We start from the raw sequence: 19,097 nt of genomic DNA on the forward strand, positions 1-19,097 counted from the left end.
AGTTAAGGGGGTAGCTGCATGAAAAAAACAGTTTCCTGAAACCCAGTAATTGCAGTTATCACGTGGACCATAACCCTCAGCTCACGCTTCTTTCTTTGCATTGGTTCCAATAAGTCAGATCTGACTTGCTAGCAGGGAATTACACTTGGTTTAAAATCAAACAGCATTCTAAAATGGTAAGCAGCATGCCACAACCTTTTCATAGATGCTCTAAAAAATTTGAATCATGCAAAATATTTAATTATTTGCTACCTAAACTGCACATCCACTGGCTGTCAGCCTCCTCATCTCATTTGATTGATGTGTGATCTGATGGCAGCTACTGAGCTCCCTGTGTTGTTAGCCGGCACAGAAATATTCCATAATTCATAAAAGGTTGCAGGCTGTGCCCTTCACACCCTAAGTATGCTTAGATGCACCCTTTAGCATTCACACCACTGATGTTGAATCTTGTCAAAACTGGCCACCTTCCATCTTGCTCATTAAATGAATCCACCAGGATTTCCTGGTTCGTTTGCGCTCATACAGGATACGGAGCCCATTCTTAGAACATATTGTAATTTGCTTGTTAAACTGTAAACAAATAATCATTGCATACTTTCAACCTCGAGAAAATCTGCACAAAAAGAATATCTATGGAAATATAAAGGGTCAAAAAAGCATTTTGAACCCTCCTGCTGTCAGGCAGCACGTTTCTTGTTTACCACTGCAGTCAGTCAGGCGGGAACCCAACTAACTGTGTGGAAAAAGTCCAACCGTGTAAATACTTGAGCTCCTTTTAGGGCATTTCACATAGATATCCTGGCATTCCTGTAAAAATTTAGGAATAAGTAAAATTGATGAATGTCGTTTATTTGTTTTAACAGAAGCAGCTTTTCCTTTATTCTTAAGAGTTGTTGTTTTACACTTAGATAATTATTGAATTATTTCACTTTTTTTTTTTAAATGTATGATGAGCTTCATGGGTGATGGATCTTTAAGAAATTTGGGACGTGGGTGGTCACCATTTGATTCTGATGTGAAAATAAATTGCCCCTCCAGGGTAATTAATACTCAAACGGCAAATTAATATTGATCGAAATAAAAATGGAGGACTGAATACACTGAGTTGTTGAAGGCAAATAAAACAGAGACAGGATAGAAGGTAATTTATTTTATTTTATTATCATATTTTTCTATATGAAAACAAAAACCTAAACTATGTAATAACAGTACAGGCTCAAATCAGTAATGCTACTTTGAAGTCAACAAAAAAAGATAGTAAATGTGGAAGAAAGAAAATGCAAAATTGGATGTTTTAAACTTGTTTTCAATTTGATATTAAAAGATTAATTTAAAAGAATTATTGAAAATGTAAAAAAGAAATTGTACATTTGAAACCTAAATAAATAATAAAACACTAAACGTAGTTTCGGCTCCAATATCAGCGTCTGCTGTTGACGCCGCCATTATTCAACAGGAGGGAAGCCACACCCCATATTATCTAGATCTTTCATAAACAATTGAAATTTTGGAGTCAAGCTTTTAGGTGAAAAGGGTTTGATGAAGAATATAAAAGGATTTATCAGAAAACTGTTTGAATAGCATCTACTTTCCATAAAACGTACTATTAAGCTCCACCTGCAAGGCCTCTCCGTCCTCAGGGCCTGTTTGTGCACATCTGCAGTAACAGAGGCAATTGGACTTGGATCAGATACATTTTAGGATTCATCTACATTTGAGATTCACACAATCATTACTAATTGCTGGGTGTACTCTTGTCTGCAGAGTCTTAAATGTCTGTGAACAAGTGAGACAAAACAAACCTGTCAGAGAAAAAGCCCCTTTCAGCATTCAGATGTTTATTTTTTATTTTTTTTAATCGCTGTTGAAACATAGCAGCTTTTGAAACCTCTACTTTTGTGAGTGCTTTTTGATAAATTAAAAAACAAGTCAGTGGAGTGGTAGAGACTAAAACAATAAAGGAAAAATACAAATAATTACCAAAAACACATAGAATACGTAACTATAGACATGTTCAGAGATGTAAAGAATTTCTGATCCCATTAACTGTCCAAGACAACATCTGAATTTGTCTCTGCTAATATGTTTGCCATAGTGAAAAACCTGACTTGTGAAGCTTATAATAGTCATGACTGCTTAGGGATTTCACATGAAAGGTGACCTAGTTCTATTTTACTCTGTTTATATGTTTAAACAACAAAGAACGTTTCAGTCAAAAAAGCAGTGGAAAAAGTTCAAAATAAAATTCACCTGTAAAAGTAAAATGTCTTACTGTACCATGTTTATTTAGCTGGGTTTCCTTTCTAGATTGGTGTTTTTTAATCACATTTTGCATTCACTAAGAACCTTGGACCCCAGCTGAGCACTTGTTAGCAGAAAGTGCCCACGGTGTTTGTGGCACAACTGGTAAAATCAGAAGCAGATATGGCTGCAATCAAGTAAAAAAAAAAAAAAGGCTGTGTTAAAATGTCAAAATAAAAGAGCTATGTTACAAAAAATGTTTTCTTTTGTTCAGATACCCTATAGTTTACATCTTTCAATAATTTATATTTATTTAATTGGCATTAAGCCATTCTTGTGATAACTTTATTTGAATGCTATCTAAAATTCAAGACGTCATAATAATAAAACTATTCCTTTTGGTTTCAGGAAAAAGGACCAAAAAGGAGCAAAAAAGACAAATTTTGAAAACATTTTGATTTAAACAGCAGATAAAATGTGACTGACTGCTGGTTACTTTAATAAAAAAAAACATTCTTGTTATTTTTTTCTGGTTGAGTCCCTACCTTAAACCACATCCCCCTGAACACAAAGGGGGGAAAAAGTCAAGTCTCCAGCTCCAAATTCTTTAAATTCACTAAAAGCTACAAATCCCAGAACTCTTCCTCTTCACATTTGGTATCCGTGAAAAGCCCAAAATTTCCTTTGCAGACACCAAAATGAGTTACTGCAGTAATATGCGATGGTTGGGAGATATTCAGGTTTAGAAATGTCCTCTACAGAGGAATACTTTGCACTGCTGGTAGTCAGGAGGACATAACTGAAACATAATTGTTATCAAATTAAGAGATTTTTCTTTTTATTTACATGAAAAAAAAAAAAGTAAAACGATGATACTCTAGAATTTTTCTTAAAGATTTCAGGAGACAACATTAGAATGTCACCACTGCAGAAAGGTAGGGAACCCTTTGTTATAGCCGGGATTTTGTAAAACTGCTGAGCAAGCAGCGTTTTTAAATTTTTTTTGAGATATATAACACCTGCATCAGCTTCTTCTGAGCTCTGCAGCTGTTGACATTACTGAATGTGCAGCTTGACTTTGTCCTGCCATCATCCTTGAGATGAATTGCACTGAGTTTACCTATAAGGTCATCTACGGCAGGCTTCAGAACTCAGTAACTATCTGCAGAGAAAATATAGGATAAATAAAAGGCATAGCCTTTGATCAGTGGCACAAAGAGGCTTTCAAAGCTCCAAACAAGAACTAGGAATCACAGGTATGTGTAACCTCAAAATACCATTATTTTAATGTTTCAAAGCTAAATGCAACATGCAGTGTGTTCATTGTGGTGCTCAGTACTCTGCAGAGGAAGGGAAAATTGAACTTTTTTAGCAAATATTAATATATTCCTTTGAAATAAAAAACAAAATCTCTATTTCAAAAAATAAAGATGAAAAAAGAACAGATATGAGGACTATAGAAAGGAATTAAAGCAGCGGCACTCAAGCTTTTTCATTCTAGCTGTTCTTAGATATTATATTCTTTAAAAATGATCTAACAAGAAACCTTTTTTTATATATTATGTTAAATGAATTGGTCTCACTTTTAAAAAAAAAGCAAAAGTCTAATAACTAAAACTAAATTGAGTTTAAAGTCTTCTTTGCCTTTTGGTTGTCCTCTTCAGGGGTCGCCACAGCATGTCATTTGCCTCCGTCTAATCCTCTCTTCTGCATTCTCCTCACATACACCAACCACCCTCACGTCCTCCACTACATCCGTCGACCTACTCTTTGGACAAGGCCTCCTTCCTGATAGCTCCAACCTCAGCATTCTTTACCAACATGTGTCTGTCTGCCTCCTATCAATGTGTCAAAAACATCTAACTTGTTCTTCTGATGGATCCATTCCTGATCTATCCATCCTCATCACTCCCAAAGAGAAAATCAACATCTTCACCTCTGCTATACCTCCATTTCTGCCTTCTGTCTTTCTCAGAGTCCACCAACCTTTTTTCATAAAATCAATAATATGTGACCCCGAGCATTTCCTAAAAACTATGTGATTGGCAAAATTACATTTTAAGTCATTGTAAACCTATCGGAACACTGTCATGTGACCCTTCTGTGACACTTTCCAGCTCATTGAGAGTCACCGCTTCCAAGACATGTGGAAATTGACATTTTATCTTAGTGAAATATGAAACAACTGCCTAAAATTCCAAGAGACTGTGACTGTTTTCAAGAAGTTCAACATCAAGAGGGACTTCCAGATAAGACATGCTATCTGCGACAAGCTTAAGTTAAAATGTTCATGTTGATTAAATTATTTACATTTAATGTTATTAAAATAGATCGAAGAATGTCAGTTCGAATGGTTGGCCCCATAGAGGACCTATATCATGCCCTGGTCAGTTTGCACACACAAGATACTCTTGACTGTCATTTTAAAAGCAATGGCCTTGTGCAAAGTATGAACCTGGTTCAAGATATGACCTGGCTTCATTAGAATTCAGACAACAGTGTGAAAAATGGCAATAAGTTACAACACATGTGGTGCACTGCTCAAAGTGAGATGAACCTGTTATATCCATCAAATCTGAAATTAAGCTACTCTCTTGAAAACACAAAGGCTTTGTCTGAATTCCCACCTTAATTCATAACTACTGAAAAACCATATAGTGCGGGAATATCTGCATTTTAAAAGCAATTTGGACACCGTGCTCAATACTTTTTTTTATTTTTAAATGGTGAATATGAAGTCATCGATTTCACAAAGTGAAAATCTATTCAATCTGAGTGTTATACAACAACAATTTATGAATCCACTGTGTTCTGATGATGAAAAAATTGATGGTTTATTAAAAAATACATTTACATATATTTTTTTTCGAAATTTGGCTCATTTTCGCGTCCCCAATCTGGGCCTTATTGCAAAAGGTTTGCACAATCCTGCTCTAAACCAACAACATGGTGGCTCTCACCACAGTTCTTTACACCCTTTCTTTCCTTCTTGCTGACGCTTTGGTCGCACATCATACCTGAAACTTCCCTTCACCTGTTCCAGCCTGCTCTCAGATGCCTTTTCACCTTTTGCAAAGTTACTCTGTGTTGCTCTGGATTGTTGATCCTTCAAGTTCTCTACCTTCTTCACCTCTGCTCCCTATAGCTTCACTGTTCCACTTAAGTTCCTCCCATGTACACACAAACACATAGTATACAGAGATTCCTGTCTGAACTCATCTGTCAGTCACCAGAGCAAACAAGGGCTAACAGCCTCTTAGTTTCAAATACATGAAGAAGGTTATATAAATATGAACCAATGTAAAAATAAAATCTGTCCAAAACAGGAGGCTCTCAGCTACTATTTGTTTGCTCAGCTTTGGGACAAATTATTTAGAAAAAAGAAAAAATGTTGGAAAAACATGTGCTGATACTATTTGTTAGAACACTCCAGAGACAATTTTGTGCAGATAGACGTATATACCTCCAACTCCACACAAGTAAGAGCTGTAACACTGATTTCAGTAATTTTACTGTCTAATGCTGAAGCATGATCTTTATCATGGAAGAAGGAACTTAAGAGTTACTAAATCCCAGTTGGGCTGACACTATATGTTTGTCTGAAAGCAGTAAGGTCTTATTTCTTGAAGTTGACTCATTTTGATATCAGTAAAAAGATATGCTCTTGCATCAGCATGTTTTTTTTTAGATTTAATGTAAATTGTTTTTCTTTTGTGAGATAAAGTTTTTTAATGTGTGTAATTGCATGGCAGCCCACGCAAACTCTATCCAGCAGCTGAATGTGGAGCTTCTTCTGTGAGACGGTATTGTTGCCTCTATGAAAATTGATTTAAAAAAAAATTTAAACCTAATCAAACGCAGACTTTTTACTTTGAAAACATTCATGATGTAAGGATTTCAACGTTGACGGAAGTTTAATGACCAAATGAAGACAATGAAACAATTGTCAAAGAGCTGTTCTCATTCAAACAAGAAGAACATTTAGTTTTAAAGTGCCCTTTCTTTGAAAATATACTTCTAACTCATCTTAAAGAACTGTGACTGCAAATTGAGAATAGAAAATATTCTTTATCACAGATATAAGAGTGCAGAAAAATTAGAACGCATTTGACAGCAGAAAGTTATTATTATTAAATCAACAGCACTTAAAGCATAAATTAAAAGGTAGCAACCACAATTGTTGTAATACTTCAGCCAATCTTTATTTCTTAAGTATCTTTCACATAAAGACTTTGTAACACAAAGTGCTTTGCAAACCCAGATGGACCAAACCCATCTGGGATGTTGTCAGAATGCAGGTAGTCACCACTTATAGCAAATACTTCAGATTAGAGCTTCTGGAGGTTTTAAACATTGAAAGGAGGAAGAAAAAAATGGAAAAACTCCTAAAAATGTCTGGAGCGTGACTCAACCAGTAATGTTTTAGTAAATCCACGATTAAGCAATATTATAGAAAGATTACAGTAGTGAATTTGCTGTTTCAATGCATAGCTACAAATAAATGTATTATTCTAAAAGCAGAAAAAAGCAATAGAAAGACTGAAATCTATGCGATGTCTGATTCTCTTTCTTCCAAGGTTCTTGAAAAAGCTGCCTTTTCATTCTCTTTTTTCTTGCTTATAGGAGCAATCACTGTGATCTACTTGGATGCAGAGGCCATTGCAAAAAGATGTATATAGGGGGACCTATTTACTCTCTCATATAAGTCATAAATATCTTATTAACTCTGACTGTGACACATTTTATAGAAATACTCCCCCTATAACCTCATACCACAATTGTTTTACAAACACACTCAGATCACAGATTACTTGAGCTTTTATCTTATTTTCTGGCAGAGAATTTGCAATGATGAAAAAGCTGCTCAGGTTTTGTCTCGGCTTGGGCCACACCATGTCGACCTGTTCCTCTTTAAATAATTCACAGTCATGCTGCCAGTTGTCATGCAGTTGAAATGAATCTGCTTGTAAAGTGCAAGGCATATAGGAGCCTTGTGAAGGCCAAAGTAATCATGCTGCATGGAGGTTCAAGGAGCAGCCTCTCCATTTAAAAGGTAGCTGAATGAAGATAGATTGAGTGAGAGAATGAAAAGACATGCACCGATGCTCATAATATCTTTTAAAAATCATATTTGGTAGAGATATCAACTCTAGTGGATTATTTCAGTGAAAAGTGGCATACAGTTGAACTATTTGTGGATGTGGATGAGCTGAAAACTTTGAGGGAAACATTGCGTGGAGTCGAAAAGAGTGAAAGGGTTCACATAAAGAGTCTCAAAGCGAGGATGACAAAGAAGATAGGATTTAAAAACAGAAAGCTGATGGGCTTTAGAAAAGAAGGCCAATCAGATCGTGTTCAAGTCCACCATTGAACCTAAAGTCTCATTCACTCCGCATTTTATCATATAAAGTATTTGTTTCATGGCTGTTTAGTATGTCGTGATATAAGCCACTATACACTAAAATGCTTTCAAAGAAGAGTTAAGAAACACATTTTATCATAATTCTGTTTACTGAAAATATATTTTTTTTAAATTAACAGTGTTAAAAACATTTCACAATTCTTAAACGTTGCACTTCAATGATTAATAAAACATTGACTGATGTTTAACCTTCTTTCAAACTAAGTCGATTTTCTCAGCTATGGTTGTTGGAGATACTTCGACATTTCTATCAACGTTTTTGTTTTCTTGCTCACAAAAAAAAAAGTTCCTTTAGCAGTTTAGAATCAGTGTTTTAAGTTGCTTTGGGATTCAAATTAAACCAAACATACAACACGCTTTGAGCAGATTAAATGTTAGGTCGTTAAGCAATGAAACATTGATTTGCTCTTGCTTTGTAATAGTTTTTTGTCTGTCATAAAAACAGACAAAAGGATTTACCGGTTGTGTCTCAGTTTAGTATAAATTGAGCAGATGTTCTTTTCTTAGTACCTCTTTCTCTCTGTCTGTCTTTTAAAAAGACTCCCTGTCTCCTTGGTTCATTTATGTAAAACTGAAGTGTTTCAGCTCATGTTTCTATTTTCTTAAAAAGAATTACTATGTTATTAAACTATAACAAAAAAATCTCAAGAGGGCACAAGCTAATGCATTCGTAAGCTGTTCCCAAGTCCGGCTCAAAGCAGAAGATTGTATCCGGAAGAGCATCCGAACATCAAACATCAAAACCAAATCAATCCCAAACGATATTTCATATCAGATTGATCATGGTCTCCTTAACGATGACCAACACCGGGGCTGTTGACCTGCAGGGCGCCGGGGGAAATCTGACAATTTTTGGCGGAAGAGGGAGGGGAGGACGCCAAAATTATTGGCAAAGAAAGAAAAGAAAAGATACAAGTCATGTTTAGATTATATCAACTTTGAATGTTGGGACTTCAACAGAAAATAGAGTTAGCCAACATAATGGAAAGAAGAAAGGGGGATTTCCTGTATGTTCAACACAGGATGGAAAGAGAGCAAGGCTTTTAGTTTGGGAGCAGGTTCAAGATGTTTTGTCATGGTAAAAGGAGGAACAGACTCAGATAGGGGTAAGAGGCTGAAGCTGGAAGTTGACGATGTGATGTGATGTTTTGCCCCACAGTTAGAATCTGAACTGGCAGAGAAGATGTGATCCAGGTTATCCCTGAAGGGAAGAGATTTTGGCAATTGAGGCAGTCTTTAACGGACATGAAGGTGAAGGAGACAGAGGTGAAGAGGACATGACGGTAATTTAATGTTCAGAAAAGATCACAGATGGAGAGACAGTGGTGAACTTTGTTAAAGGAATGGTAATGGCAGTGGTGAAGACATTTTTCCATTAAAGAAAGGAGCATAGGGTGGAGGACACAAGTTTGATGACATCTTGTGTAGACTCAATCTTAAAGAGATCAGTGACTGCATAGTTGTGGCTCAGGAGAGTGTGGCCAGACAGCATATGGTGGTGTGAGGAAGATGAAGAGGACAAAAGCAGAGTGGAGAACTAAATGGAGGAAGTTGAAAAGGACAAGTTATTCTTGGTATTTAGGGAGGATATGGAACTGGCTTTGAGAAATCAGGTTATTCTTCCTGATAACTGGACAGCTTCAGCAAAGTGATCAGAGAAATCAAAAGGAAGAAACTTGTGGTGTCTGAGTTGTGAAAACAGATAACAAGGACTGGTGGTGGAATGAAGAAGTTCAGAAGTGTTTTAAAAGGAAAACAGCAGGACATTGAGAGAACAGGAGACATCAGACTGGAGTACAGGGAGATGCTTCATAAGGAGAAAGTGGAGGTGGCAAAAACCAAATGTATGAGAACTTGTGTTATAGGTTGAACACAAATGAGGGAGAGGTGGATCTGTACAGTTGAGATAGAGATTTAAGGATGTGCAGAGGGTTAGGTGATAAGGACAAGGATGGAAATGTATTTGCCGGTTCCAAAAGTTTATTGGAAAAATGGAAAGAGAATTTTGAAGAGCTGATTAATGAGGAGAATGTTAGAGAACACAGAGGAGGGGACTGTTAGAGCAGGAAGTAGCAGAGATCAGGAAAGAGGAAGTAAGAAAGGCATTGAAGACAAGGAAGAGTGGAAAGGCAGCTGGTCCTAGAAACACACCTGTTGAGGTATAGATGTGTTCAGGAGAGGTGGCTGTAGAGTTTCTGACTCAAATGAAACTACTTCCATGTGATTGGCTGATTTAAAAAATTGCGTTAACGGGCAGTGGGACAGGTGTGTCTAATAATGGGGCCCGTGTGTACAGGCACACACATGTAAGCATTTAAAACTAAATTTATAAAAACACACATTTGCATGCATTTTTGGGGAACTGAGTGACGGGTTTTACATTCATTCATTTTCTAAACCCGTTATGTCCCTTTCGGGCTCACTGGGCTGCTGGAGCCTATCCCAGCCACTTGTGGGCGAAGGCAGGGGGCATCCTGGACATGGATAATCTAACAGCAAATAACCTGCTCTGTCAGACTGATGAGTATGAACAGTTTTTGTTGACGCCTTAGGCCTCCCCTTCCTTTTAATTGACACGTTGTAAACAATTTATTTTTTTTCATTGACTGATTTATTGTTAGCGGCAAATGACATGTCGTGGGATTCCTAATAAGACTTGGACAATTGAGAAATCTCTCACTGCATGATGGACAGTTTGCAGCTCCAGGGCAGAAAACTGTCCAAAGCAAAGATAGCAGGACAATTTTGTCATGAAAATGCTCATCATCTTTGCAATTTTTAGAGAGATCAAGAGGAAAAGCAGAACGGGATTAATTTAAGTATCATTCTATATTTAGGATTTGTTGCTCTTATGAGTGCTTTTTTAAGACAAATACAACACGGCAGAGATGCATAAAACAAGTGTTAGTAGACATTCTGCCTTACTCTTCTGCTGTCAAAGCTGTTCTGTTGCAACGAACTTACTCTGTTGTCATTGCTGTCACTAAAAAGGCTTTTTGCTACTGAAAGAATGCACTATTCATGCAGAAACCAAGTTAATAAAACAGAAAAACGTTCAAAGCTGAGTCAATCCGATTAACCTGGCCAGCTTTGTTTGTCACTCTGCTGTTTTCCCCTAAGCTGAGGGTTTTTCTTTTTTTAAACAGCAATATTTTATAGGAAAAAACTAAATAAACACATTTTTGTTGAAGTCATTTATGCTGTTTGTGAAAAATATGATCGCTTAGTTGTTTATGTATCAATCAGTGGCATAATTCTAAAAAAAAAGCCAATTAAAAAAAGTTTTTTACTTTTTGTCTTGGGTAAATTTTTCTTTTACAAACAAAATATTTATTTATTTTATAAGCTTGACACATTTTGAGTTCTGTTTGTTCAAACTGTAATACACCCAATAAAAAGTATGTTTCATATTTTTTGTCATTACTTATGATTGATATACATTATCTCCAGATATTTGACCCTGCATCTACGTCAAAGTTTTTAGGGTCTAAATTTTTGAAACATCTTTGGTTGTGAATCCCTCTCAGTTTGTTTTTCAGTGTGGAAAAATCGCCACATGCGCACAGTGACCAACTACTTCATCGTGAATCTCTCCTTTGCGGACGTTTTGGTCACCATCATCTGCCTGCCTGCCAGTCTTGTGGTTGACATCACGGAGACATGGTTCTTCGGGAACACACTCTGCAAAGTTGTCCCTTATCTTCAGGTAAGAGGTCACGAGGGTTTGTTTTTTTTTTGCATATTTTTACCATATTATTTGTTTTGTTAAACGTCATATTTGCGTTTATTTTGAATTTTTACCTGCTTTATATCTCAAGATTTTGAACTCAGTGTCACTCTGTGCCCACCTCAAAAGAAGACTTATTGGAGGAATTTTTTCTTCTTAATATCATTTTAAGAAATGACTGAGTCAAAAATCATCTGCGAGTATGAAAGCTGGATCTGAAATGACAACAAAAGTGTTTACATCAAACGATAAATTAAGTCAAGCTCCATGCTCTTTATGGGATTAATATTTCTGACTCTTTCTGATGTCTTATTTAACATGTCAGTGTCATTGCTACTTTTGTATTTGCCCCCTGCTGGGTTTTTGAAACCAGGAAAGTCTAATTTAGCGTGTCATTTCGTGTGACTTTTTTTGTTGATGCCGTGCTGCCCCTGAATGTTATAAGTCTGAAAATACCTCGAAGGAGAACAGCAGGGTGCAAAAAAAGCTAAAACAGCTCATGCTATTTTAAATTTAAGTCTTTATTTTAATCAAATGCTTTTAAAAAGATTAACTGCAGCCTTGATCTGTCTACATTGTATGTGCAGATTAATTCTGACAAGTGAAAATATTGGTTTTGCATCATAGCTGAAATACAAACCCATCTCTAGTGTTTTGCACTGTAATGTTAATAAAGTTAAGATGAAAATGTCTGTTAACTTTAATACATAATAAAAAGGTAGTTTTAAATGAAATTGAACACTTTGTCATATTCTCTTTAAATAGCAAAAGATTGTTGATAAGAGCAGCAAAAGATTTTGCTTTTTGGATCCAATGTTATATAGGCATGTACACTCTAAAAGAAACTCATTTCCTTTTCTAACATCCATCTGCAGAGCTCTGAAAATTGACATTAATCTCTGCCTATTAAACAACTCTCACAAACTGCATCCTTTTATACGACATTTTCCACAGTTTGTGGGCTAAAGCAAGCTGCAAATAATGTAAAACAATATTAGTCAAGCTGAGGTCATGCCAACTGAGCGAAGGATTGGAGAAAAAGAAAACCCTATTGGACTGTAAATGTATTAATGTGCGTAAAACTTATAAAGCAAAATACACAGTTTATAAAGGGATTTTGTAATTATCGGTCAGCAAGCTTTTAAGCTGCAAAAGCTTAATTTTAAATGTTTAACCTAAAGCTTCGGGTCTCAAAGTTACAGTAAGTGCACACATTGCTGGAAATGGACAGTGAAAATGGAAAATGTTTTGTGCTCATAGCTTAAAAATGACAAAAAAGAAAAAGAAGGAAGAATTAGGAATGAACTAATTTATAAAATGTGCCTTTTTGTCCCTTTTCTTTTAAAGATAAAACAAAGCAAAAAAGTAAAATGGGTCTCTCTTATTGTATTGTGATTTATCTGCTTAATGATTGTCCAAAGTTTCAGCCAAGTGGACATTAAAATTCAAGTCATCTACAACATCCTCAAATTGGAAAATTGTCTCATATGGGAATCTTCCTGTTCCACGACAGGCCTGATGTTGTTCTGGTTTCAAACATCGTGCTTCTTTAAAGTATTTTTCACAGCGAGACAGCTGTGCAATGTAGATAACGCTGAGAGTCTGTGCTCTGAGAAAACAGTTACATGGAAAAACTGTTGCTGATCTTCATGTCTGTCCCAGACTGCCAGAAACTGGCTCATCTGCATGCAGACTTACAGTAGAGTGTGTCATCAGCAATTTCTAAAAACCATTTACCAGTTGTTAAACAGACTGACTGGAACACATTAGTGTGCTGGAAGGTTCCATTGACGCCTCCAGTTAGTGACAGACAAAAATTATGTTAGAAAGAATATTTCTTTGCTTATTTAAATTTTGAAACATTAAAACTAGGAAATTGTTGATTTCTTGTCTTTACCAATTTAATTTTCTTTGTCAATTTATTTTTCAGATGATCTGGTCATTTTTTTTTTTTTTGTGTATCCATTAAACATTGTAAACAAATATGGAGTAGGAGGTCACATTTGTTGTTTTTTCATACAAACGGTCCTGTTTATGAGTGTCTAGACTTGGATCAAAGTTTAAATAAAATACTCAAAGGCGGAAAGTTTTTCTCTTAACCCTTGTGCTATCCTGGGTATTTTAACATTGGGAGTTGGGTCATCTAGACCCACTAGACAGTGCGCGGATCCTTTTTTCTTCAATGATTTGCGATCTTCACTGGTGTCCATGGATTACATGAAATCTTTCCACCTTTATCCATCATTGTTATGGTAGAGAGAACACGTCAATGTAAAGGTGGGTCATCTAAGATAGCACAAGGGTTAAATGTGTAACTTCACTTGTTGTTCCACTAACTTTAGCTACCCAGCTTTTTCAATTGCACCTAAACACTGACATTTCAAGCTTTGTTGGTTTATTCAATGCTTTAAATGAGGAAAATGATAGTAATAAGCACTATAATAGTCTTCTCGATCTTTGCAAGGACTATTGCAGGTGTAAGGGTCTTTGCATCATCACATATTGTAATTAATCATGAGCTCAGCTCATGAGTCTCTTAGGCAAAATTTGAAATTAACATCATTGCATTTTAGATTATTATGCCCCATATAATGAGATTCTTGTCAGCATACATTTCTTATATGAATGCAGAAATAAAATTAACATTGGACAGACAATTGTATGCATTTATGCAAAAATTATCACACAAACATCATCAAAAAGATGAGTATATTTACCTCAAAGGAAAAAAATCAAACACAGTGCCAGACTGCAGGAGATCTTTGAATTTAAGGTATAACACGCCAGGAAAAAGTTTGTGGACATTGCAGCTCATTTCAATTATATCTTTTTGACAACATGTATTTCTTTATTTTCAGGATATATTTAAAGACTATTTGGTTGTTTTGACTTAAGCAGAAAGAGTTTAATACCAGAGGACAAACGTTTTACTCACAGAGATTATTTCATCCCTAATTCCAATTATAAATATTGAATAGATTACAGGTTCAGGGTTCTAAGACTGTGATTCTTAGTGTTTGTTTTACAAATGTGTCAAATCTCATTTCAGTTAGGAACCACCTGACCAGTGCAAAGCAATTTTGTGCGTCTTTTTTTGAGATAATTTAAAGCTTTTCATACACAGAAAAATCTTAGGCAGTCTTAAAACGCAATTACAATTTCCAGTAAAAAAAAAAAAAAAAAACTTGAATCAATAAAATAAAATAAAACTGCGAAACAACTTACTTTTGGTTGAAAAACCACAAAACGCACTGAAACGTTTGTTTAAATTCTAAAACCTTCCAACTTTATGCAGAGGGTTAATCTTAAACCGATAATAAAAAGTCATTGAAATAATTGAAAACATTTATAGGCAAATGTTGTGCAGATGATATTTTCAAAACAATCATGACTCCATTGTAATTTTCAACATGGCATTGACAGTAACTGACTAACCAAGTGAAAGTTTGTATTAAACTAAGCATTTTTTTGGTGTGAAGCCCATTGAGACAATTGTGTTGTAAAATTGGGCTGTATAAATAAAATTGAATTGGACTGAGCCCTGGAGCTCCTTAGGCTTATGCTAGGCTTTTAACCATCAATTTGTTTTTCCACAAAATGAAAAAGGGTCATGCTCTACTAAACTGTGTTTGTGAGACAAACTTTGACGTCATCCATAACTTTAAATAAGTCTATGGTTTCACCTTAAAATTATTTAATGAGCCCATTTATTTTACATCAAACAGTTAAATGTATTTATTTAGTGACAATCTTATCTGGGAAAGAATATCCAAAGAAGAAACACTGGCATCTACTTTGGTTGCATAAAAAAATTGTGTTCCCAGAATGATCATGTTTCTGTTGAGCAGGTTTTTTTTTTTTATGTCTCCTCTACAGACTATCTCTGTTTGCGTGTCAGTTCTGACACTGAGCTGCATCGCCCAGGACCGTTGGTATGCGATCTGTCACCCGCTCATGTTCAAGAGCACAGCCAGGAGGGCTCGCAAGAGTATTGTTGCCATCTGGGTTGTGTCGTGCATAATCATGATTCCTCAGGCCATTGTGATGGAGTGCAGCAGTCTGCTGCCTGAACTTACAAACAAGACCAGGCTGTTCACAGTGTGCGATGAACACTGGGGAGGTAAGTGGTCTCAGAGGTTTTCTAAATGTGTCAAAGCATTTTGATTTTTCACTCTTTTAGAGGCCACACTGTGTGCACTGGAAATTACCTGAAAGGCATGTCAAATCACATTTTTTTTTCTTTATTCAAACGGTTCACACAGCCAATTATTTTGTCTCTCATAGTTGAGGTATAGCTATAATAAAAAATTACAGACCTCTTTCATCTTTTTAAGTGGAAGAACTTGCACAATTGCCTGACTAAATACCCCCCCCCCCCCCCCCCCCACACTGTATGCGTTATTTGCACTGTTTATTCACACTTCTTCCCGTTTTTAACATGGTTTATCCGTAATTTATCTGTTAAAATTTCAGGTAAAGAATGACAACTTTTCTCATTTTTCCATGTTTATTCATTTTTGACCAATTTTCACCACTTAAATTCAGCTTCCAAAAAGAAACAGAAAGGAATGTTGAAAACAGGGCCTCTCATGCTTCACCTGTAATCCAAATACAGATGCCAATTAATCTTTATTGTCTGAGTCTTTATCTATCTCTACTTTGCAAGGCTGACAAACATCAATTAACCACCCACCTCTGTGTATTGAGTTGTCAACTGTTCTTCTTTTCCCAGATGAGATCTACCCAAAGATTTATCACACCTGCTTCTTCATTGTTACCTACTTTGCACCTTTGTGCCTCATGGTTCTGGCGTATATTCAAATATGCCACAAGCTCTGGTGCCAGCAGGTGCGTACATCAAAGTTACCTGTTTCATTACAAAGAGGCTCATCAGGTACCTTTACTGTCCACAACAATCAACTCAGCTTTTCCTACATTTGATCTGACTGTGTACAATCTAACATAAGTGGAGCGTCATTCTAACCCTTGTGCTATCTTAGATGACCCCACCCTCACATTGACGTGTTCTCTCTACCATGACAAAGGTGGATAAAGGTGGAAAGATTTCATTTAATCCATGGACACCAGTGAAGATCACAAATCATTGAAGAAAAAAGGTTCAGCGCACTGTCTAGTAGGTCTAGATGACCCAACTCCCAATGTTAAAGTGTCTAGGATAGCACAAGGGTGAAGGGGACCTATGGTGGCCTTAAAGTGCAAATAACATCAACAAATCACTCAACACAGAAACAGATTAAAGACCACAATGACAATTAAAAAAGCAAAACAAATAATATAGAAGCAACATTACGTCTTAGAAATAAATTCAGAAACCAAAACACAATGATAATAAATAGAAACCAAGTAAAAAGGAAATGTTCTGAAACAAAAAACAAAAGTAGGTTGCAAAAATCAAACTGAAACAAAATAAGAAACCCGGAAAAGTCAGGTATTGTGGGATGATTGGATGATGGCATTGTTTTACTTTTTCAACCATAAGTTATGCATGGTAAAATCTTCAGACAGACGATATCTCTTTAAACTTCTGGCCACAGCCACTGCAAAAGTTTAATAGATTCTCATTTAGCTCTTTACCACAGTTTAGGTTAAACATCCCTTTAAAACATTATGTCATGCCCCATAATACCTACCGGTACCTTTACCAGTTTCTTATTTTGTTTCATTTTTTAACATTTTATTTTGGTTTCTGGAGATTATTTTTGTTTTCTGAAATGTTTTTTATGTCTTGTGTCCTGGAATTTTGTTATGTATTATAAAATGTAATGTTATTTATTTATTTATTTATTTATTTATTTATTTATTTATTTATTTATTATTTGTTTAGCTTCTTTAATTTTTGTTTTGATCTTTGCAGTGTGTAGAGTGATATGTTGATTTGATTTGCACTACAAGTCCACTATAGATATCTCATAGGAAAATAAAATGTAGAGATGAAAAGACAGAATAAATTGGCCAAAATTTGTTTTTATATAACAAATTTAAAGTTACAGTTTTTGCATAAAATAAAATATGAAAAAACTGTTTTGTTGACAACATGTTTCAATAATTTGCCCCATTTTTGGTGAAGAAATGACTCTTTATATGCAGTTTTTGGTAAACAGTTTTCATTTTTTGTTCAGTGTATCTGGCAAAATTGAGACAACGGGGATGCTTTTTTCATGGAGCGTCCCAGTTGTCACGTTTGTTTCTTAAATGAGGGTCGTCAAGTCATATCTAAATGTAACAACTACAAAAAAATATGAGACGTGACTAAAAAAGCTCTTGCTTCCACATATTTTGTCTTTTTATTAGTAAGTAAACATGAGTCATAATGCTTCTTGTTTAGAGAAATCATAGCAGCAGTGAAACAGCCTCTGGGAGTCTCTACTTTTGACACACTTTGATGTTTTGCTGTGCCATTAAATGTGTCAGGAAATCACTGAATAAAGCGGCAGAATACGTATTATAAAGTACGTATTGTAAAATATGTATTTTAAATAGATATTTGGATGAAATGGAAGAATACACCCTAGAAAGAGACAAACTGAAAACACTTTAGGTGAAATTCTAAGAGAATCAGCTTAAGAATGTTTGTTTTTTTCCTTGCTATTTTAAATTAGAAATGTTTTCAAATGAAAAACATGTTTGTGATTTATTACGAGTCCATTGATTAAAATAGTGGAAAAAAAACTGTAACTGCAGGCCTTTCAATAATCTAATCTCCCTCAGCTTTGAAGGTGGATTTATCCGTCTTACCTAGAATTAGCCAAAGGCACAGATGATAATTACCTTTTGAGAGAGATAAAGGGGGAAAGAAGTTTTTTACTCTTTTTGCAGAGTAAAATCTGAATTCCCCACCTTGAACCTAAAACTTCGGTTCACAGCATAAGTTACAAACTAAGCAAGGCTGTGTCTAATTAATGGGAGTCTAAGGTCCTTTTTGCTTATAGCATCTCATTTTAATCACCAGATTCCCGGAAACACATCAGTGATTCAGAGGAAATGGAAGTCTATTCAGTGTTCGGCTCCAAGCGCGGCTCTCGGAGAGGCGGCGAGGGTCAGGACCAGCACGGTCTGTGCAGAGATCAAGCAAGTCAGAGCCAGACGCAAAACAGCTCGCATGCTGATTGTGGTGCTCTTTGTTTTCGCTCTGTGCTACTTACCAATCAGCATCCTCAATATTATGAAACGGTAAGAACCTCTTCAGCTGGCCTGTCTACAAAAGCAGAGCTTCCAAGAGATCTGCACTCTTTGTATGTTTTCTTCTCTCACTCCAGTGACTGATGCAGATAGTTTAGGTGCTGATTATACTGTTTATTATGATGATGTCAGCCATACAAGAGCACATCTTTCAACTAACTTTTCCTTATTTGCTTTTTTTTCTGCAGAGTTTTGGGCTCCTTTAAGAACACAAATGATAGAGAGACAGTGTATGCATGGTTCACCTTCTCACACTGGCTCATATATGCGAACAGTGCAGCCAATCCCATCATCTATAACTTCTTGAGTGGTGAGTTCTGGTCTGTACTTATCTATCTGCCTGGTCTCAGAAAGTTTATTTAGAAAAGTAAGTTTGTTACTGCCCTCTAGTGAGCATCAGCATGAGTGTCGTGATGGTTTTGTGGTCATCCTGTGATAAACATGAGAATCATCAGCCCTTATGCTATCCTAAGGGGTCAAGGTGAACATTGATGTGTTCTCCCT

At 35.9% G+C, this 19,097-nt stretch overlaps 1 protein-coding gene across 2 annotated transcripts in view; it reads left to right on the forward strand.

Annotated features, from left to right (window-relative positions):
• The window catches only part of hcrtr2 (hypocretin (orexin) receptor 2), a 45,169-nt gene that overhangs the window by 21,516 nt on the left and 4,556 nt on the right, over positions 1-19,097 (forward strand). The window contains exons 2-6 of one of the 2 annotated variants that reach the window (XM_078932487.1): positions 11,206-11,372; positions 15,270-15,513; positions 16,126-16,241; positions 18,364-18,584; positions 18,782-18,903. In XM_078932487.1, the coding sequence (XP_078788613.1) occupies positions 11,206-11,372; positions 15,270-15,513; positions 16,126-16,241; positions 18,364-18,584; positions 18,782-18,903 (870 nt within the window). Of the gene's footprint in view, positions 1-11,193; positions 11,373-15,269; positions 15,514-16,125; positions 16,242-18,363; positions 18,585-18,781; positions 18,904-19,097 lie in introns of both variants that reach the window. The other variant, XM_004077422.4, reaches the window with a different exon arrangement.

Source organism: Oryzias latipes, chromosome 15 (assembly GCF_053564925.1).
Source record: "Oryzias latipes strain Hd-rR chromosome 15, Olatipes_Hd-rR_3.1".
Taxonomy (NCBI): Eukaryota; Metazoa; Chordata; class Actinopteri; order Beloniformes; family Adrianichthyidae; genus Oryzias; species Oryzias latipes.